This window comes from Corapipo altera, unplaced genomic scaffold (assembly GCF_003945725.1).
Source record: "Corapipo altera isolate COAL_440 unplaced genomic scaffold, ASM394572v1 2, whole genome shotgun sequence".
NCBI lineage: Eukaryota > Metazoa > Chordata > Aves > Passeriformes > Pipridae > Corapipo > Corapipo altera.
The window spans coordinates 11,383,483-11,405,853 of NW_020884890.1; the positions used below are offsets into that span (position 1 = coordinate 11,383,483).

The following is a 22,371-nucleotide window of genomic DNA, read 5'->3' on the forward strand; positions in this document are numbered from 1 at the left end:
CACTCCCTCCCCACCCCCTCCAAAAATGGAATTCTCCAGAAGATTAAACATGTTAGCATTTATGACTAAGAGCAAGCAACTGAAAACTCCATGTGGAACTTCCTATATGTGTTGTGCATGCAGAAACCCTTGGGTATTTTACACAGAAATGTTGATTATAATTATAGTACTAGAGCATCTCTACTGCCAAAGCGTCTGCCTTGCACCTGCTCTCCTACCATGGAAAGAGAGCAATGAAAGAGAACAGAAGCTGCAGCAGGAAAGGGAAGAAAAATAGTAACCTCTTTAGAAAAATACCATCAGTTTTTCTTCAAACAGTTTTTTTTTCTTGGCTTCAGTGTGGGAAAAAACAAGCATGGCTCTTCCACTATTTCCTTGCTCATGATATAAGCAAACTCATGAAGGGTATCTCAGATCTACAGTTCTTTGAAGAACTGCAGTGAAAGGATGAATCCTCAGAAGACAATATTTTCTCTTTGTCTGGTTGAGCAGACACAGGTCTTGCAGTGTCAAGACAGGCTTTCTTTCCCTTCCTCCAAACGGAACATGTTTATTGGCACTGCGACATCAGCTGAGAGTAGATATCACTCCCTTGCAGTTCAAAGTAAAGTCACTGCAGGTTTCAGAGGAAGCCAGGGCAGGATTTAAAACTGTATTTCTTTTAGAGGTCACTGAATCCCTTCTACATTTCCAGTGTGCTGCCAGTCAACATAAGGTTTTTTTTCTGATAAAAGCAAAAAATGCGTCGGTAAATGAAGCCTTCAGCTATCCTGCAGTTAGTACATAGCCCTGGTTTTCACATATAATGAAAATTATATATGAATACATATATTAATATATATACTAATATATGTACGCATTCAAAGAAAAATACTTTATCTGAACAAGGTACTTAAGAATGTATATATTTATACATTTATTAACAGAACATATTTATATATTTACTAACAGAACATTCACTTCATATTTGTGAAAATTATGCCTAGCACTCCATATTCATGTTCTCTGAATCCTTTCTAAGTCGGTAAATAAATACACAAACAAACCCAGCATTAAATATACATGCTTCAATGTATTTAAAATATTCATTTTAGACAGAAAGGCACTTGGTGCACACGTCAAACAATTTTTTATTTTGGAGTATTTGCCAAATGCTAATGTCACAGACAATATGAAAGATCTCTTGTGGTGCTGAGATAATGAACTCCCAAGGTAATAATTTCCATTATTAGCTTTCCATTTTAGCTGGAAAACACTCTTTAAATTCTTTATGCTTTACATTTCTTCTTAATAGCAGCACCATTTAAAAAAAATATATATTTTTCAAAATTTGTATTTAGGAAAATACATCTGACAAGGTTTAGATTTGCTATTTGTCACTTTCCAACTAGGTCATATATATTTGGGTAAGAATTACTTTAATATGTATTTCATGTATATATATATATAAATTCCATATATATAGTCATGGTATACAGATATAAGTATATATATTCTGGGATGGTAAGAATATCTATATTCTTCTATATAATACATGTTTTATATAAAATATATTTTCACAATATAAATATAAATATAGCTAGAGGTAAATGTAAATTCTGTGAAGGTAAGAAAATACAAACAGCAAGAATTTACAATGTCTATTATAGCGACAAAGTATTTCAATAACAACAACAAAAAACTATATAGTATGGACAGTTATTTTGGAGAAAGAACCAGCTGAAGAAGATGGGAGTTAAATGTAATGGAAAAATTCAGACTATTTTTTTTTTTTCCACTCATGCTGCAGTAATGCCTGGAGGCAAGAGAGATACTTGGCTGACTAACAAAATGCTAATTATTCAGAGACTTCTGTTTCACAGAGTAAAGCCACATCAGTAACTTGGAAAGTGGGATATGTGGAATTCTTAAAGCGTACTAATGAAAAAATCTGTCAGGAGAAAATTTAAAAGATAAGACAGGAAAAAAATTTAATAATGTGATATCACACTTATTTGCCATCCTGTCTTTCATATTCTGAATTTCATATTGTGACTGCAGGAATGCAATGTGTGATCATGAGAATGTGGCTATAGGTTAAAGAGGAAATAAATAAATAAAATTTTAAGCAGAAGAAGGTGACTCCAATATCGAGGATGCAGCTTTAAAAACATTGTGATAGTGTTCAAGTTCTTTAAAAATGACAAGTTCATTCCTATCAGACAAAATTTGCTATCATCTACTTTGAAATTTTTACCTGTGTACCATACCTGAGCATCCTCATCAAATCCAAACATTGTACCTCATAGTTTTCCACTCAATATAAAATATATTGAATATTTTGATATATATATATTTTGATAGTGATATCTTGAATATGAAGTTTGGGCCTATAAAGACATGCACAAAAGCTCTTGAGGGAAATTAAAAAGGGGAGGATCTTAGGCAAAATCTCCAGATAAAATATACCAGAGTTGCATCTGTCTCACACTCCCAGACAACCGTGTGTCAAAACATTATTAGGACTGCGATAGAGAGCACCAGAAAGTTAGAAAAGTGCCAGAACTTTGGTTGTCTGTGCAACTTAAATTCAGTTTGCACCTGTATACACATTATGGCAGTCAATGGCTTCACCATCTTCTGTTTTTCGCAAGTCCCTTCCCTCTCCCAGTGCCCAGAATAGTTGATGAGAATGTATTGAATGGTTTTTCAAGATATCAGTTGTTCTCTGCACAGCCTGCACCCTCTGACGATTTCTTGCATAGCAAAAACTTGCAGACAGTATTTCAAAATGCTGCTCTGATGGCAGGGGGGTTGGACCTAAGTGATCTTTAAGGTCCCTTCTATCCCAAACCATTCTATGATTCCAAGATTCTGCAGTGCCAGTAACCATGGTGGCTGAAGGTATTAACTAACAGACTTCGTGGAGCCTCTAGGGACTACTGCTACCATTTTATAGCTAGGTAACTAATATCAAAAAGGCTCTTTAAACCCGGTTGGCCAGTTTGACATAATGAGGATCTCATTTTTCCATAGCTTTGAATTATATAGTACTGCATTTAAGGCACGATCCTCATTAATTTCAAGTGCAGTCAGGAGCCTCATATCTAGAAGGTGATGGGACTTTGCCAGCAGGTTTCTCAGGCTTTGCCAGAGTAGGGTCCCCAGAGGTCCATATAGGCTTTGGGAAGGTATACACTGGGGCTACAACTCCTATACCTGTTTTTTCCAACTCCATTCCTCTTTCCCTTTCCCTCAAATCTACTAATATTTTAGTCATGTATCTTCCCAGTTTGGCTTTTCATCTCACTTCTTATTAATCAGTCCCAAATTCTAACCTCCTCTCTTCAGACTACCTCTGGGACCGAGACATCCAGGCCCAATATCCTTCACTAGGAAGAACCTGTCTCAAGCCTTCTGACTGTTTTCCCAGTCTTTCCTCCATTTGTAGGTACTTGGAGCTCTTCCTGTCCTCAGTCCTTCACCTGTTTTCTTACCCTGTTTAACATTATTTCTCTCTCCCAGTCTCACCTTGCATCCATCTTTCCCTCTTCACAGAACCTATTGCTATCTGACATCACCAATTTACTCTTTTCCAGTCCAAATTGTCCTTCCCATGCTCAGTGCTTTCTTTTGCCAGCTCCTCTGTCAGTCACTCTTCCTTTGCTTCTGCAAACTTACTCCTTGGTGACTTGTCCTACTCCTTCCCTCTTCCTGTTCTCCACTGCCTACTGGGGATTTGGTCCAGTCTGCTTGCTCAAACATGGTCTGCTCTTTCTACACCCTGAAGCTGCCCTTCTCCCTATCTACTGGAGACTACTCCTCCCTCAAAAAAGGATCAGAACTTTTTTATGTTGCAATATGATGTTTCTACCATTTCTCCCCCATCCCTGAAAGTGTTCAAGGCCAGGTTGGATGGGCCCTGAGCAAACTGATATAGTAAGTGGCATCACTGCCTATGGCAGGGGGGTTGAAACTAGATATTTAAGGTCCCTTTCAACCCAAACCATTCTATGATCCTTGAAAATGGCTCAATGATTTGAGCTGTCTTATTTTGATTGTACTTTCCCCCCAAAACTAATTCTCCTACCACAAGAAAATTTAGCCCAAGTAAAACTTGGAAAATTATAAGGAATGGAAAATGTGATTTTTAAGGGCACTGATAAGCAGCCTTAAAAATAAGCGACACCAATATTTACCCTTGGTACCTCTGCCATTTATCTGCATCTTCATTTAAACAGGTAGACTAGCAGTCTCTTCCAGCCTATTCCTCGTGCTCAGTGCTACCACTAAGGAACCCTGAGATGTGAGCATGCCATGAAGAAGTGCTGAAATTCTGACATGATGGAATTGGCAGCCTTGTAACATCAGTCACAAGAAGCTGGGGGAGAACTGCAGGCTTAGGGGGTCTCTGTCAGCGCTTATCTCTGGGCACCAGTGTGAGAGCTCTGACATCCCTGCAGTGCAGTACAAGACACTGTGTGTACTCCTCAGGGCTGGCACTGCTTATCTTTAGGACTTACATCACCTTTCTCAGGTGCTTGTTTGTCGGAGGTACAGCTCTGTTTCTTGCCATTCATTCTTTCCTGACAGAGGTTAAATACTGCATTATATGCATCACCAGATTAGTGGCATGTATCCTTTTGGAAAGCTGATGCTGTGCTGATAGCTTGGAGAGACAAGGGAAATTGAAAAACAACCACTCTGCTTCCATTACTATCTTTGTAGCCAGGAAAGCAATAAATCTGAAGTAACAGTTAATTGAATGGAACATTGTGAGAGGACAAATGACATTGCTAGGGACTGTATTACCAGAGGAGTAAGATCAGGACATTCCAGTGATTATCTTAATTTCTTCATCTCTTCTGTCAATAGCTCTCGACTTCATTTCATTTGGCTGCCTCTCACTTACTTCCAGAGGCAAGAGGACAAATCCTGCCAGTGCCACACTGCAGCACTGTGTGCTCCAACTGCAGTAAACACTGTGACATTATGCTGCATTATGCTGAGGCAGCCAGACACTTCTGCTGAGTGCTGACATCAGTGATGTATCAGTGTTTCACTGACTCCCATTCTATTAAAAGAGCTTAACAAGATTGGTGTTCAGCACTGATGTCTCTGTTTATCTGCATGGAATTTAAAGTGCCCATAACTCAATAGCAAGTGATACTCTAATTTTTTTGAAAGATCCCTGCAACTGGTGGCTGATTCCATTACACATTCTCAGTCCCTTCACGTGTTGCTTTCCAGTGTGGATCTCTTACCATTTGCCAGCCTGGGCGTGGAGTGCAATGGGGGAGGGAAATGAGGAAGCCCAAGCTGCTGTGTGCAGTCACACCTCGCCACATGGACGTGTGGAGGTCTCAAGTAGCTGTGTGTGTGCCACAAACACAAACCCGTTGCTCAACTCCCAGCAGATACCAACGATCACCTGACCACAAAGTTTATAACAGCATCAGGACTGGGGTAAATCTAGGAAAGCTGGAGGTTCTCAGTCTTGTTGACAGAGCAGAGTGTAAGAGCTGTGTTCTTTCAAGTGCGGCCATTCACTCCTGAATCCTCCAGCGCTGTTACCAGGAGCTAGGCTGCCAATAGCAAAGAGTGGATGAAAAGATGTGCTTTTCTGGAACTGCATCCCTCCTTTTCACAAAGTTTTCCTTCTAGTATTTCAATTTAACAGAGGAAGGGGAAGAATAATTTTCTCTATAAAATGAAAGAAGGATGTTTAATGCTATTACAGCCTAGTCAAAATCCGGAGAAATGAGGTAAAGTGAAATGGATGTGTCCATGAGAGAGCATTCCATCTTCAGGCCTCCAAACATACCCCTCTGTAGGAACCACACGGCACTTGGGCTTAAGTGGAATAACACTCTTTGAATATGTGCTACATTTTTGTGTATAAATAGGACGGAAAAAATACACAACAGCAATAGGATGAGCACAGTCTTTATTAGCCAAGCAATAGTTTTATAGCCATTGGTATCATTGGTAATGTGAATAGACCAATTTGCTGATTCTGTTCCTTTATTTTTATTTTTTTTAATAAGAAAAGATAATTTGTATTTATTTTATGTCTTCAGATCTAGTTTGGGTCTCATATTATTTACTAACAAAAAAAAATCATTTTGTGGAAATGTTAAATGAAACCGAGTTTCAGGTTTCATTCATTAGATCTATTGAAAATACTGTATCAAGACCAAATAATGGTAAGGATAAAAGTTGGCGAAGATATCTGTGTTGATCTTTGTTCTTTACAGACTGATGTTTTACTTTCAAATTATAGCAGAAAAAAATGCCATACATGCCACAGCACAACTAAGAAATGCTTGAGGCTTCATAACACACCATTGCAAAGTTTTCAGTAAAGTGTTCGTAATTGCACACAGATGAACATCTACCAAAGCTATGCACATTAAGTTCCCGTGCAAAATTTGCTTTTAGTGACAAAAAAATGATCCATTTATGAGCTAACAGACCAAACATGTAAATAAATGACATATGCATGCGCGGCCAATATCAATATGCAAATATCAGGCTTAGACTTATTTTCCAAAAACTGGTCCTGAAGTGTTGCCAAAAGTGAAAGCATCAAGATGAAGCTAGGCTATAACCTAGTAAAGATCAAATTTTTTCAGTTAATCAGTTTTCTCAGTTCAGTCTCAGTAAGCAGAGAAGCAGTTCCACGTTTGACCTTGCTTTTCTCCACTAAAACGAAGTCCTAAAAAGATCAAGCCAATCCTCTCCCCATATCAACTCATGTAATAATTTTCATACAATAATTTCATGCAATAATTTCCCTGCTTTATTAGTGAGAGCTTGCTCTGCTTTCAGAAAGGTGAATATAAAGCCATCTGAGTGTCCTCTGTCCAGATATTCCCATGTCCAAGTGTGATTAGCACTGTCTTGTCAAATTTAGCTCTAAGCCATTTGTGAACACCTTCTTTGTTTATAGTAGCACACTGAAATCTCCAAAGACCTCTGTGTTTGCTCTTCTGTGTATCCTATTAACAGTGCACTACGTTTCAAGATGTCATACTGCAGAAAGCTACAAAAGCACTTTTAATCAACCTAAACATAATCAAGTGAATTACTTTCATTCTGGATAAATACTGCTTGGTATAATTCTGACAAAACAAAATTGGGTTTTAGTTCTACTGCTGTAAATCCAGAGTGACTGTACAAGAATTTTTTGTACTGCATTTGAAATTCTTAAATTGCATCCCTATAAAAATTCAACTGTGGCTAAACAGGATTGAACCCCATAAATGACCAGCTATCACCTGCTTGGAAAGTGGTATAAGGAAATTTTCAAAAATATATGATCTTGAGAGAAATTTTCAAGAAGCTGATAACTGGTGGAATGCCCAGATACTTTTACTATTCCACAAGAGAGTAAATAAAACTATATAACATAATATTTCAGTTTTCATTCTGGTATAAAGGAATGACTCCCAGCTGACTCCCAGCCTTGCTTTACTAAAGGCAGTCTAGTTACATAGGTGCAACCAACAACAACCTTCAACTCAGGACCTGGAGTTTTCTTAAAAAGCTGAAATTCAAAAAAGCAGGAACTAAGGTACAGAATGGGAAATATTGCTTTAGTTAGAAGAGTCAAGAACATGCATGAGGGGACTACCTCTATCAGACTTCATGTTGAATTCAGCACTATGCATTCCAGTACTATATGCAAAGAACCAGCTTTAAGCGTGTCCCAGCACTCCCACTTGTCTAAGTATTTGCTCAGCAGCTGTATGTAGCCAATCTCCTCATAGAGATTTTAGCATGATGAAACTGTGGCTTGGATAGTAACTTACCAATACACCGTTACTGTTGATTTGTGCACAAACTGTAAGAGACAAAGCATCTTCTATCCCTGATTTACCAGTTTCTAGCCTGTATGTCAAGGTCAGGGGGAATACAGCAAAATGTTAAGATTTGGAGTTGTGTTTTTTATGGTGTCAATGAGAACAATTTATTAATGCAATGACAGACTTTTCTATTTCTCTCAATAAACAGGACTGCATTACTGAACTGTAAAGCCAAGAAGATAGTGTGAAAATATGCAGGGGAACAACAGCTGTTAGTCATTATTTTCTCCTTATCCTTTCAACACCTCTGTTTCAATTTGCCCTCTAATGGGTAAATCACACTTTCTCCTTAGGACATTTTCTCATGTCAGGCAGGTACTAAAAAGAGTCCTGAGACAATTAAGAGTCATTGGCCACACCCTGTCTTTTGTTGCTTTTATTGTAGATATTGAAGCTAATTTTTATGCTTTATCAAACAGATAAAACTGATGTGTTCTCTTAGACCTTTGTGATAGAGGATGTTTCCGCTTTCCTTCTCTAGACATTGAACCTTGCTTCTTTTTTTTTTTCCTTATACAGCCTCTCTTAAATTTCTCAAAAAAGAAATATAAAATATAAAAATTATGGCATCACTTTGTTTAGGCCAAAGAAGAATCTACCATCAGACAGCATTTAAACATTTGTTTTATGGTTTACTACATCTGACAAGCTTTGCAGTAGCTATACAGAAAAAGAGGAAAAATAGAAACAATTTTGCTTATGATCACATTCAGTGTAATGCACAAGCTACTTTACTCTGCACTATTCTCCATTTCTTAATTGTAAGAGGAATATTTACTGGTGTTTGAGCCATTGGTTCGCTCTGAATTTAATTTATCTGACTCTATGCCACAGAGAAAACAAGGCAGGGAAAAATGCAAACAGCTACAAACATCACATGTCCTACTAAACTGGACTTTTTAACAGAAAATACATTTTCCTTTAATAACTCTGAAAGTTCCAAGCAGTCATGTGGCAGAAACCTCCAAAGTGACAGAATATGTCCACTGATGAAGCTGGAGTATATGACAGCATGCACAAGCTTGAATGCATGCACTCTTCCAACTATTTCTCTTTCAAAGTAAGTGGCTGCTTTTCTTCAGAAAGGCAATCTGTTTACATCTGGTTTTGACTTAAAGATTTGAAAGATTACCCTGATTACACTTCCCATACAGCTTCTAATATGTAACTTTTTTACAACTGGTACTGCTGCTACTATTAAGTGAAATGGATTGTGCAGAAGATGTTGTGGAGAAGGCACAAGCCACCTGGCAGCTATGCTTGGGCAGTGCTAAGGTACACACACTCCTTATGGCTACACTCAAAAAGGCAAAATATTGTTCCAAAGAGTGCCTCAGTCTTTAATGGTACAATAAATTACCTGGATTTTAAGCTCTCCTTCATCACCTAGGGCAGCTCCATCCCACCAACCCTCCTAGCTTCCTCAGGGCTCATATTATTACTGTTTACCAGCTCTTACATAACTCTGTTGTTTCTGTTGCCCGTCACATGCATCACTGATTGCAGTCTCAGAAAGAAAAGGGGAAACAAAAATAATAAATAAAAATAGAAACAAAAAAAAGCTCCCTTGGTACCAGGGAACATGGAGATCTTAGGAGCTTGGCATAAAACCTGGCACATGTAGTGAGAGCATCTGATGCTGGCAGCGGAATGAAATATTGGGACCACGTGAAAAAGAATAAAGGAAAGAACATTCCCTCTGTAAAAATACCCTATGTATATGTATATGTGTATACATGTATGTATGTAAAGAGCCACCATGCCAACTAAGAAAACAATGTAGTCTTAGGGGGAACGCGTCAGGGACAGTACCTGCGGGTGACGCGTTATTAAGGAAGGACCCCTCCAAAAGATATCATATTCCCCGCCACCCCGGGATGAGATCCCTTTGTCCGCGCCCGCTCCCGCGGTGAGCGGCTGGCGCTGCCCTCACCCGGGCGAGCCGTAGTGCCCTCCCTGCCCACACGCCGCGCCTCGCTGCTTCAGGGCATAAACAAACAGGGGCCGAACAACAAAGGGCCGCGCTGCCGGCGGCCGGGCCGCTCCGCCGGGGCGCAGAGCGGCCGAGCACGCCCCCGGTGCCGCCCCCCGCTCCGTTCCCACAGGGGCTGCCCCCTCCCGCCCCCTGGCAGCTGCCATGTGTCTGTTCAAGTGCGATTAACACCGACCCGCCAAAATCCCCCACCCCCCGCTTCCCCTTCCCGGGCCATTTGGGGCATGCACGCGCCCGCGCCCCGTGTTTACACGGCGGCGCCTCCGCGCGGAGCCTTTTTGTGGATGGCGCTGGCAGATGAGCCGGGGGAGGTGGGGGCTCCGCGCCGCGCAGCGCCCGCCGCCACCGGCTATAAAAGCCTCCGGGCCCGCAGCCGGCAGGGCCAGGCGAGCCGCCGCGGACAGGCGGAGGATGGAGGGTGGCAGCGTGGGGTGCGCCTGCCCCCGCCCGCTCTCGGCGGCGCTGCCCCCGCAGGGGTACTCGCGCCTCTCCTCCTCCCCCCGGTGCGGGGGGCGGCCCGGCCCTGCCCTGACGGCCCTGCCCTTGCCCTGCAGCCCGGCGCCCTTCTGGAGACCATGGTTGCCCGCGCCGGGCGAGGCGGCCCCGCGGAGCGGCCCCGGCCCCGCAGCGGTGAGTGTGGCGGGGGCGCGGCGGAGCCTCTGCCGCCGGCATCGCCGCAGGGACGACGGGGGAGTCCCGGCGGGGTGGGGATGCTCGGGGTGGGCCTTGTGCCGTGCCGAAGGGCTGACCTCTGCTCTCTCCTCCTCAGCCTCACAGCCCCGGCGGGCTGGCGGACGCCTCCCGAAAAGTGGCGCAGTACACGCATCCCGTCAGGTAAGTGGCTGTTCGGGCCGCCGCCGGTCCCTGCGGGGGAGCTCTGGGCACACGGGGCCCGCTGGCGCTGCGCGGCCAGGAGGAGAGTCCTTTGCTCGGCAGCGCAGTGCCGCACCGCCCGATCTCCCGCCCCTTTTGTTTCCACCCATATATTTATGTAGGTATTAAAGTCCCTTGGGAGTGAATTGGCCATCTATGTGCTTTTGCACTGACTGGTCGTTGGGCAAGTGATTGCCAGCATTTGTGAATTTAACATCTTTGAGGTGTTGATGTGCTTCTGTGGTGTGGGACTTGACATGCTACGCAGTTATGTGGGCGTTTTTTGTGGTGGCGGAGTTGGCTGAAGCCAGCTACTCATTCCTGGGCCCAGGATTAAAAAAGGAACGGGGGTGTAGTTCCTAGGCTGTATTGCCGTGCAGACATTCAGCGCCCTCACAGACCAAAGAAGCAGGTACAGGCACGGGAGAGAGTGGCAGGCAGAGAGGGTATGGACTGGCTAAGCAACCATTGCCAAGGAAAATACTTGTGTAACTACTGCTTTAATGATGAAGGTAATGATAGTATCTGCACTGTCAGTCTTGAAAAGGAAATGATGAAAATAACTACAGTTGAATCTGCAGGAGAGTCTACATTCAGAAATACTAATAGGTGTCAAGAGAGGCTTAAAGTAATTGCATAGGTAATTCTTCCAGACAAGATGCAGCTTTCTGCCAAATCTAGGTGCTGATCCTTCAAATACTGATGCACAGATTAAGCAATTGCCCAGGCTTACTTCACTGTGACTGCTCCAATACTTAGGTATGAGTGAATTCTGCTGCAGGGAACACCGGGAATGAACACATTACAAAGTTGGTGTCAGTTACTTTGTGCTGAAAAGAAAAGCAGTGTTCTGCTAAACAGTAGCCTAGAAAGTATTTCTTGTGATTGCTAGAAAGCTGTCTAGTTCTGTATCTTTAAGCATTTCTATTATAAACAATCTGTAGTTAGCATTTCATTATGTTGCAGTGTGCTAGTCTCTTGGCTCATGGGACTTCCATGGTCTTTCTTCTAGCTATTTCCAAACTGCAAGTAAAAGAGGATGTTAGTTGAAAAGGAACAGGAACTGTGGAGTATATTAATTGCAATATATTATCACTAGCTGATAGCCCTTGTCAACTATGATATCACCAATTTTTGTTAGTTTCTAGATACAACACAGACTACTTTAAAATCTAGATCCATGGGGCATTCTTCAATAAGGAGTTTCTTGGAAATAGCTTTCCTTTCAGTTTGGGATTTGTTTCACACCATTGTAAACAACTATCTAGGCTGGAGACCTTCATTAAGGAAACTCTTAATCCAAATATATTTTGGATTCTGTTTGACACCCATTATATTCCCTAGGAATAGTTCCAGTTGGGGCAGTACTATTTGAATCAGATCCCTGGTAATACTGTTAATGAGGTACTGGAGTGTGAAATTTCACATATGTTGGATCTTCAGCTTTAGGGTAGTTTTGCTGCAAAACTAGCACTTCAAGTGCATCTTTTTGTCTTCAGATGAAAATATAGAATGCAGGGAATGTTTTTTGGGGTTTTTTTCCTAATCATATGTAGAAAGTGATTTAGTAATTGACCACGTGAGGAAAAGCTCTGTAGGATGCTTAACAGAATTTCACTTGGGTTTCTTGCCTGCCAGCCACCACATAAAGTATGTAATAACAGTAAGCAAATCTATTGTATACTTGTTTCAGACTATTTTGGCCCAAATCAAGATGCTATGATTACTTGTATCAGGAAGCTGAAGCACTTCTGAAAAACTTTCCAGTTCAAGCTACAATTTCCTTTTATGAAGACTCAGATAGTGAAGATGATGAAGATGATCTGGAACAAGAATCAAGAACAGAATCAGATTGCTGATTGCAGGGAAGACCAATGCCACTTCTAAGACTTAATTTAAACTTAATATAAATATGTATTATAGTATTTTTAAATATAATTTATTTCTATGTAAGTTATTCTTAATAAAACTGAGATGTCTTATAATTTAACTGAGCTTTTTCCTTTGTTCTATTCCTGTCCCAGTCTAGGCAGGGAATGTATTGATTAGTATTTTTATCTGACATTCTATGTTTTGTAGACCATAACGTGAACACCAATTTTAGGAGCAGAGAACAGATACCTTGCTTTAAAGGGCTCTATGGTTATTTGACTTTGTCAAAATCTGAGGACACAAGGAAAGCTTTTCATGGTGATTTAGTAGGCTCCATATGGAAGTGTATCAAGGAATCATTGGATTAAGTATTCTAATGTGCTTGCTGTTACAACAGAGTTCCAAACATAAAGAAGAGAAATAATATACTGTTTTCTAAATGGAGAGAAGAGTCCAAATTCTACTCTAGGTTTTGATTTTTGAAGAAGGTGTTTGGCTTAAGTTACTCATACCCTCATGTACATGTACTGTATTGTTATACATGATAGTTTCCCACTGCATTTGTTTGTAAGGTTGACAACAAGAAATGAGAAAAAGGCCTAATGTGAGTTCTTATTGTGAGTTTGGTTTTAATAATTGAAGCAAAGCTTGGTACCAGTCATCAAAGTCCCTAAAAGAACAACACCAACAAAAATCCAAAATTTTAACTTGAATGCCAGTGCCTCTGTCAGGTAGAGCTTTTGTACATACCTGGATCTACCCTTGCCCGAGTGCTGCGTGTGTCGCTGCAGGCGGGGCTGGCTCAGTGTGCCAACAACACCGCTGGAGTGGCTGCCCCATCACATCTGCTCCCAAGGGACCCGGCGCAGGAACGAATCGGGCCCTCATACACAGCCGGGCTCAGCATTTAACCTCCAGGGCGTGGGCAGCCAGCAGCAGCTGTGTCAGTCACGACAACCTTCCAGCTCGAGCACTTGGCGCTGGGAGACCTGGACGTAAAGCCAACCTGCGAGCGAAGGGAGGCAACCCCCGGCGGTGTACTCGGTACGCGCCGCTCGCTCCCCGCAGAAATGTCCAGCCCCGGGAGGTTTCCACCGATCCGACCCCGAGCCGGCGCTGCCGGCCCCGATGGCGGCCCGGCCATCCCTGACCCCCGCCCGGCCCCGCCCGGCGCGGCGGAGCCTGCGCGCTGTGCCGGAGCTCCGCCCGCCCGCGGGAGCCCGGCCGCGGCCTGGGCCGGCAGGATGCTGAACGTGCCGCCGCCGGCTTTCCCCGCGCCCAGCTCCCAGCAGCGAGCGGCAGCGGGCGGCCGCAGCAAGGTAGGGGCAGCCTGGCCGCCGACAGCCTCTTTGGGGGTGGTGAAGGGCCCCGGCGCTTTCCCTGCGTTGGTGCCGCGTGCGTGGCCTGGCCCCGCCCGGCGGGGCTGTGCTGGCTGCCGGACGGTTCCCGACTGCCTCCGGACACTCTCCTGGAGCGGTCTCGTACTCCAGCAGCCGCCGAGGGACCGCGGCAGGGCCCCGGGTGAGAGGCCAGCTCAGCCATGTCGCTGGAAAACACTTGGCACTTCTCGTTTGAAGGCGGTGGTGGTAACGCTTCCTGCGCTGCCGGCCCGGGCTGTTCGCCCTGTGCAGAGATGGAGAATTTCAGCCTGGAATTCCTGCGTGCAGCTCATGCTGTATATGTTGTGTCTTCGTCCTTGGGAGGGGTTTGAGAACACTTACTGTCTGCAGACCTCGCTTGGACAACAGACTTAGACTGAAGTACCATTAAGCAGTGTGGGTCTATGCATGCTGTAGTTTGGGGTTTTTTGCTTCTGTTTTTTCCTGTAGTTTTGTAAGTCCAGGGTTCTTTAAACGTTTTTCTGCTGTTAAAGTTTGGATCAAAGGGGTTCACAGCCTGTGGTGGTGTTGAAAAGGCACGTGTTAAACATCCTGAAGATCTTGCTCTGCTTTTCAGGGCAGGCCATGGCCTCTAGTAAGCTACTAGACTTCAGTCCCAGCTTTCTCTGGGTGAGTTTTCCAGTGGCTTTAGGGCTTGGGGAAAGTCTTTATGAATGCTGTGAAAGTGAACGTTCCAACCTTGTAATACCTTATCATGATTTTCAAATTTCCCTTCTTTGTTGCTTGTAGGTTTACAGGCCATGTCTCAAAGTGATACTGATAAAAAATTTTTACTGCCCCAGGCAGATTTGGTATCTTCAGTTTGCTTTGGGAAGAGTCTGAATGTTTGGTGATGTTCAATAATTTCTGTATCTGGGTTACTACCCAGAACACTTCCTTTAAGCACCCTTACTACTGAGTAGGGCTCCCAAATATCAATGAATAATATGAGTTAGGTTATTTCCTTTTTGTCTGAGTACTCCTAAGGAGCTTAGAAGAGTGTATTTAATGGCTTTTTCTTTCTTTAGAGTCTAGTGATGTTTGTACATTTGGTATTTTTCAGGTACCTTTAAAACCAGGAAGGAGTCTTATGGACTGGATTCGATTAACTAAAAGTGGGAAGGACTTGACTGGTCTGAAAGGGAGGCTGATTGAAGTGACTGAAGATGAGCTTGCTAAGCACAACAAAAGGGAGGACTGCTGGATATGTATAAGAGGTTGGTTGTTGTGATATTACTTCTGCATTTATTACCTAGCTTCCCTTTTCTGTACTTAAAGAAGAAGCAACAAAACCAAAACAACAACAAAAACCATACCCAAAAACAAACTATGCACCTTCAGTGTTTAGACCAAGTGTAATCTTGACATAATTGGACACAACTGTGTTTGACTTGGAGATTTTGTATCACAAAGATATTCTTTGCTTTCAGACCTTTCATAAGAAGTGTTTCAAGTGGGCATATTTTATACCTATTTTATATCTGCAAATGAAAGTGATAAACCACAAGATTGTAGTCAATGCATCAAATAACAAGGGCTTAGCAAGAATAAGGCATTGAAAATGCTGGCATGTAGTTACACTCCTCAGTCTTGGACAGTTTATTATCTTTTGCAGTTGATTGGTTTCAGTGATTGTTTTAAAGCATCCAAATATATATAAATATTAAAAATGTTGCCTAAACCAGTAGAGTGGTCTTTGGAAAATAATTGTGCAAGGCCCACACACTGCTTCATAAAACTTAGCAATGCAAATGACAGTTGCCATGTAAGGCAGTTGTAGTCTACCTAGCGTAACAAATATCTGTGTAACTATGCTATTCTATTTATGGTATTATTTTAGTTAAATATTAGCTCAAAAGCGGAAAGTGTTAAAAGTGGATAAAAGATGGCCTGGAGCAATAGCTGTGGCTAGAAGAGTATTTTCAGGGCTGCAAATGGAGTTCCTAATTGTCCTACAGAAAGGAGTAAAATCTTTGCTCTTCAGTTTAATCATCTAGAGGCTAAAATACATTAATACTGCCTTAAATTTGTTAGGAAATAACAGCACAGTTAAGGGGATCAGCATAGCTAATGTGACATTTCTGTAGGAAGAGTGGTTCTTTTAGTGGTAACTTTGATCTGGTAAGGAACAGCATTGATATTTGATATAATGTCATGTCTTAACTTCAGAAAAAGGCAGTTAAGAATTTCTCTTGGAGGGTGACTGTTTTTGTTGGGTGTTAAAGGGGATGAGCGTGAAAGTAAGGGTAAAATGTCATTCAGTACTGTCCTTTGGACAAAATAATAGGATTGTTAATGGTCTGTGCTGCTCTTGCACGTGCTAGCAAAACTATAGTGGGAAGAGAGCTAAAGAAAGCTTGTTTATTAAGGAGATCTGTTAATTTTTCTCTCTGAAAGAGGGACATGTACTACCGCAGACAGAATTACTGCTTAAAATGCTTTTGTTTTGTTTTTATCTCATATTCTTCCTTGAATGCATCTCTAAGGTTGGTTTTCACAAGAACTCTGTCAAGCTGCTTCTGTATCTTTCTTTAAATTTTTCCATCTCTGCTTTTCTTTTGTTGTCAGACGACTAATATAAAAACATCATAACTGAGAATCCTGGTAGATTATCTGTAGACCTCATATGTGGACAAGTAGTAAAATAACATAATTGTGTAAAAGCTAAATGAGGTCTCTGCAGTCATAGACTGTGTCTCTAAAGAGCAGAAATTCATGAGAAGAATGTGAAGTAAAACAAGAACAGAGTTAACTTTGATCAAAAATCTAATGTGATAATCATCTAAGAAAGCTGTCATATGTGCCCCAAATTTATATAGGAAGAGGGATGGCAGGGGAGTTAAAAAAAGCATGAAGAGTATAGAAATGAGATTTCTTTTGCTTCTGAAGTTTGGTGATCAATTTGACTAATATTCGGGAGGTCTTACCTCTGTTGACACTTATGCTTTATTGTGTGCAGTAATCGGTGCTGCACACAAGATGGCACAGTGAATACAACCATCAGAAGAGCAGGTCAATAAAATATGCAAAGATTCTTCCTTTTTTGATTGGGATGGTTGTTCTTTTCAACTAGGATTGTCCCAAGTATGTCTCCCCTGGCTCAGTGCTGAGTGCCTGTCTCTCCTTCTGATGTAATTAACGTGCACTTCTTAATATCTTAAAAACTCCCTCTGAAAGTACTGGCATAATGCTACTTTTGGCAGCTTCCTGTTTTGATAATGTTAAATATGTTAAACTCTTCTGCTAGGTAGGCCTGTAATAATCATGTTAACATGTAGTTAAATCTGTTTATAGCTGAATTTTTCAGGCTCTAATTATCCTGGTTGCATAGCAACAGTAATTAGAGTTCATCATTTCAGACCTGTGAAGAAACATTGTTTTATCTCTCTGGAAGTGTAGAAAGAATGCTGACCCCTTTTGCTGGGACAGATTTTGTACCAGAGGTGCAAACCTTTAATGAGCATAAGCTATGTTAATTTCTTATATTGCTGAATCTGAAGAATGGAAGTTTTCTTGCTGATGGTGACAGTTTTTCCTTATGGAAGACAGTTTATTCCTTTAGGCATTTTATTCCATAGATGATGGGTGGTAGGGAAACAATGATGACAAGAATTCAGGCATAACTTAATTGGAAAGAAGAGTGAAAATAATTCCATACACTAGCTGGCTCAATTTTATGTCTTTGTTAAAACCAGCCTCAGGTTCTTTTACCCCCTAGCTAGGATACGTCATGTTCAGCTTCTAGGTTGAAGTCTTGACCCAGCAGATATCTTCAGACATTCACTGGGAAAAGTGGTATGGCATTGTAGGATTGGCATCTCTGTATAATAAGATACCTCTGGTGCCCTACACAATTGTGTAGCTTATGTTTCTGTTTTTGCAAAGTCGCACTGTTTGTTCCAAAAATGTCTAGTGTTTACCTTTGCTCTTTAATGTGTGCTAACCTTTTCACTGGTTTTGGAGATAAGAGGCGTCACAGAAATGTTGCTCATGTTTTTATATTCCACTTTTTTCAGGATTTGTATATAATGTCACACCATACATGGAATATCATCCTGGTGGTGAGGATGAACTAATGAAAGCAGCAGGAACTGATGGTACAGATCTCTTTGATCAGGTGAGAACAACTGGCAGCGAATGACACTTACTGTATTGTGAAGAATACATGTTTTCTAATTATTTTTAGGGCATTCCAGTGGAAATGGTGATTTTAACTTTTTCAGTCCTAAGGAAAGGCAGTGGGTTACTGCTCAGAGTGACACGTGTGCTGAAAGAGTTTTAAGTTTTGTACCAAAAACACTAATGAAAATACCACTTTATGTTGTTGGAATGATGCTTCAATTAGACCATTTTTTTTAGCAGAAGTAGCAATAAAGCTAGCAAGAACTTGAGATACCACCTTCTTAATAAATTGCTACAATGACTAATTGCTGTAATTTGAGAGACCTTTTTTCTTCAGAGCTTTCGCTTTTCGAAAAATGCTTGTAGAATTGTCTATTCACCTGGCAACTACATTGTCAGAAAAAATGCTGGAGCTGCTATTAAGTGGTTTTGAACAAATCACAAGATGACAGTTGGTCTCTACTGTTTCTTTAAATATTTTGAAAACACTCAGAAAATAAAGGGTCTGCAGCATGGGTGTGCTTTCTGCAAGGAATTGCTTGCAAACTTGGTGTTCTAAAAGCTGATTCACTGAGTTGGTGTTTTTTAGAAACAGACATTCTTTGAGTCTCCTTGACTCACTAGGTTTATCTAATAAACTGAGAAAGAGCAGAAAGAAAGCCTCATCTGTTCCTGAAAGGAAATCTGTTACCTCCTTACATGTTGTGCGTCAGAGTATGTCATGCCTTTATTTGCAAAATATTTTTAACAATGTAAAGATGTGATAATGTTTTAGCTTTGAGTTTATCCTTGGTTAGTCCTTTCACAAATGAAGTGTTAGATTTGGGCATAATTCTTTGATTTCCATATATATGGAGTTTTTCTCCTAAAAGTTCATCCAGTATCAAGTTGTGACCTGGAATTATGTGGCTGGGTCATTGTATGATGTACTCGGAAACAGGAGTCTCGACATCAGGAATATTTGGGAAAGCTCCTCTAGTTGTTACTAACTGCATATACATGCTTGCTGCATTTTTTATTTTTTTTAGTTTGTTTTGTCGTGGGAATGGAAAGCAGTGTACAGACCCTTAAAATATGCTTTTCACTTTTATTGTTTCTGGCTGATGTCTTTCCTGTTCCCAGAAGCATTTCTGGTTTCCTCTCTGCTTTAGCATTCTCTGTCTGTTGGATATCGATCTTTTTTTAAGAGTTTGGTAGGTTGCTAGTGTTTCTCAAATTTTTGTGAAAATTAATTGTCATTCATAATCCTTTATTTCTTTCTGTTATTTGTGTATGAGGAAACTGTAACTTGTGGATGGGATTCTTTATCTCACCTCTTTAGGTTGTTCAGTTTGAAGTTAATTTAAGTCTAGATACCATTCAAATTTGTCATGCAACACTTTGTTTCCTTTTTTCTTCTTGTGATGTTATCCTGGATGCCCTATCAGAATTGGCTTTTCTGCCATCCATTTCCTCTGCAAGTTCTCCAGTTCTGGTCTGTAAAGCTACTGCTTTTTCTTCACTTTATTTGACTTCTAAAATAGGGAATATCCAAATAATTCAGTGATAGTAAGACAGAAACAAACAGAAATACACCAACTTAGTAAGAAGAGTTTTTGTGTCTAAACTACTATTCTTTATGTTTGTTTCCGTCATCCCTTTTCCCTTCACTTGTCTAAACAAGACTAATAACCCTTGTGGTAAAGACAAGGCTTTTATTCTGTAATTGCATAGCATACATCATAAAAATGCTCTTCTGAAGTATATTCTGTAGCTCAAGGTAATGATGTTCCAAAACTGCAAAGCATAAATAAATAAATTAAACTATTGTGACATTTTCATGGTCCTACTTTTTTACACTTGCTATCTGTAATAGAAGTAAAAATAAGTACTGAATGATGCAATAATGAGTTTTAATGTGTTTAAAAAATAATCTGCTAAATTAATTATATTAGTCACTGTACAAAAATGAACTTTTGTATTTCAGTGGATAGAACAACATAGTCAGATTTACCAGTTTTGTGAAAAAATATTTTGTTAACATAGGTGCATCGTTGGGTAAATTACGAGTCGATGCTGAAGGAATGTCTAGTTGGGAGAATGGCTGTCAAGCCTATTGCTGCTCCAAAAGGTGAGACTTTTTAAGAATGAAATATTTTCTATGATGCTTTATTCCAAATTTATCTAGAAATTATGAGAAATTCTAAATCATCATATTTTTAAGGAGAGTCTCTATTCTTGCATGGAGTGAAGGCTGTTGCATATATTCGGGTTTTTTTGCAGCAGACAACTGAGGATGAAATGTTTTTATGAATGAAGACTTTTTTAAGTAATGTACTTCTAAGTTTCTTCTTTTAGTCATTAGAAAACAGATGTCAAGATCTCTCTTTCTTCTTCTGATCCCTGGGGACAAACTGTCATAGGCAGTTCTCATCTTGAAATACCAGTCAGTATTTTCAATCTCATGATTTCAGCACTAGATATATGTCTGGCAAGTTGCATATATATTGACATATTTGAATACACTTTATGGACAGTTATCCTTTCCAGAACACTTCATTGGGTCCTTTAGTTTGAATTTAATTAGAGAAACTTTTGCTGATACAACAAACTCTTCTGAACCAGGACAGCAAGAAATGTAGTATATTGTCTTAAAATACTGGTGATAGTTTCCAGAGACTTTAATTTGCAGTATTTCTTTTGGTTTGTAGTCCACAGCCAAAAGCTTCCTGCTATCTGGGAAGCAGACACTGTTACTCAATACTGACCCTTAGCAAAGCTGCTGTAAAAACATAGAAGAATTAATGGTTGCAACTATTTTTCTCCAATTCTGTGGCATCCTTTAGTTCACAAATTCAGCCATCTTGTAGCTCTTCAACTTCTGACAAAGTGCACTGCACACTTGCTTAGTGCTTAGGTCGCATCCCCTTAGCAGTTAGGTTGAGTTTGATCTGTATATGAAGGGCAATAGCATTTTCCATCTCCGTGATGCTAAGTAGCTAATTCCAGTGTTAAACTCTTGAGCTAAATGCTACAAAGTATGGAGAAGCCTGGACAGCATAAATGCCTCATGGAGTTGGGGGATTACACATACATTACTGCTACTTTGTCAGCTGAGTTAGAAATTTAAAAGTAAACCTGAATTTTTCTGATTTCATTAATCTAACTTTTCTGCAACTGGAAGGAATTCTTGTGATAGCCAGTCAGTAAAACATAAACATGTCTTTTCCCCTGCCAGCTATGACAGTCCATTTTCTGCTGTTCCTTTTTTTCTGCTTTGCTTTTTAATAGGACTTTTCTCTCCATTTTGCTGTAGTAAAATTTACGGGATAAAGGTTGCCAACTGTATAAAACCAGTTCTGTTGCCTGTGTGTCTTTTAGCCATTTGAAAAAATGTAATTTCATTAATTAAGAAACTGATTACAGAAGCACAGAATCACTTAAATTGGAAAAGACCTCCAAGGTCGAGTCCAGTCTTTGACTGATCACCACCTTGTCAACTAGACCATGGCACTGAGTGCCACATCCAGTTGTTTCTGGAACAGTTCCGGGGATGGTAACTGCACCACTTCCCTTGGCAATTCATTCGAATGCTTAACAGCCCTTTCCATGACGGAATTCTTCCTGATGTCCAACCAGAACCTCCCCTGGTGCAGCTTGAGGCCATTTCCTCTTGCCCTGTCACGAGTTGCCTGGGAGAAGAGGCCAACTCCCACCTGGCTACAGCCTCCTTTCAGGTAGTTGTAGAGAGTGATAATGTCACCCTATACCCTCCTTTTTCCAGGCTTCTTCCTGGGGAAGAAGCTGGGGCTTCTTCCCCGGCTTCCTTAGCTGCTCCTCATATGACTTACTCTCTAAATCCATCACCAGTTTCATTACCTTTCCTGGACACTCTCCTGGACACTCTGAAATTCTTCACAGTAAAATTCTCAAAGTTTATTTTATTCCTCTTCCTCTGTTGAATTATCAAAAAATGTGATTGGCTAACTTCACTATTAACCAGCAATAATTCTAGTCTCACATCCTTCCAGAAGACCATATTCTGCAAAGTTTGCATTTGAAAATAGAAGAATAAGTTACTAAGTTAAGGTGCATGTTTTTGAATATAGGATTAAATTAAGTATAGAGGGAACACAAAACTTCAAATTAAGGATTGCATTGCTTTCTTTTTGTGACAGAGGGTGAGTGTTTGCTAATAGGGCAAACATTGGTATTTGATGCTTGATGCAGTCTCAATACAGAGCTAGGAAGGTAGATGTAGTTTTGTCGAGGCGTTGCTGGAAGATTTGTCGTTCAGCTTAGGTTT

At 40.8% G+C, this 22,371-nt stretch overlaps 2 protein-coding genes and 2 long non-coding RNA genes across 8 annotated transcripts in view; 2 read left to right on the forward strand and 2 right to left on the reverse strand.

The window, feature by feature from the left end:
* Positions 1-284: 284 nt before the first annotated feature.
* LOC113947929 lies at positions 285-2,550 on the reverse strand. The gene is made up of 2 exons (XR_003527927.1): positions 2,250-2,550; positions 285-724 (listed from the first exon to the last, which is right to left on the reverse strand). It is a non-coding gene; the product is annotated as an uncharacterized LOC113947929 (long non-coding RNA).
* A 7,444-nt stretch (positions 2,551-9,994) lies between these two features.
* On the forward strand, positions 9,995-12,703 carry RIPPLY2 (ripply transcriptional repressor 2). The gene is made up of 3 exons (XM_027645074.1): positions 9,995-10,470; positions 10,610-10,674; positions 12,407-12,703. The coding sequence occupies exons 1-3, from the start codon at positions 10,138-10,140 to the stop codon at positions 12,570-12,572; spliced, it is 564 nt and encodes a 187-aa protein (XP_027500875.1). The 5' UTR covers positions 9,995-10,137; the 3' UTR covers positions 12,573-12,703.
* Positions 11,195-13,735, reverse strand: LOC113947928. Its single transcript, XR_003527926.1, has 2 exons — positions 13,336-13,735; positions 11,195-11,736 (listed from the first exon to the last, which is right to left on the reverse strand). It is a non-coding gene; the product is annotated as an uncharacterized LOC113947928 (long non-coding RNA).
* Positions 13,736-13,802: 67 nt separating this feature from the next.
* LOC113947877 (cytochrome b5 reductase 4) overlaps positions 13,803-22,371 on the forward strand; it is a 35,788-nt gene continuing 27,219 nt past the window's right edge. For 2 of the 5 annotated variants that reach the window (XM_027644998.1, XM_027645000.1), the window contains exons 1-4: positions 13,803-13,904; positions 15,028-15,181; positions 17,981-18,081; positions 20,112-20,196. In XM_027644998.1, the coding sequence (XP_027500799.1) occupies positions 13,830-13,904; positions 15,028-15,181; positions 17,981-18,081; positions 20,112-20,196 (415 nt within the window). In that variant the 5' untranslated portion in view covers positions 13,803-13,829. Of the gene's footprint in view, positions 13,905-13,992; positions 14,146-14,517; positions 14,595-15,027; positions 15,182-17,980; positions 18,082-20,111; positions 20,197-22,371 lie in introns of those variants that run through there. The other 3 variants (XM_027645001.1, XM_027645002.1, XM_027644999.1) reach the window with 3 other exon arrangements.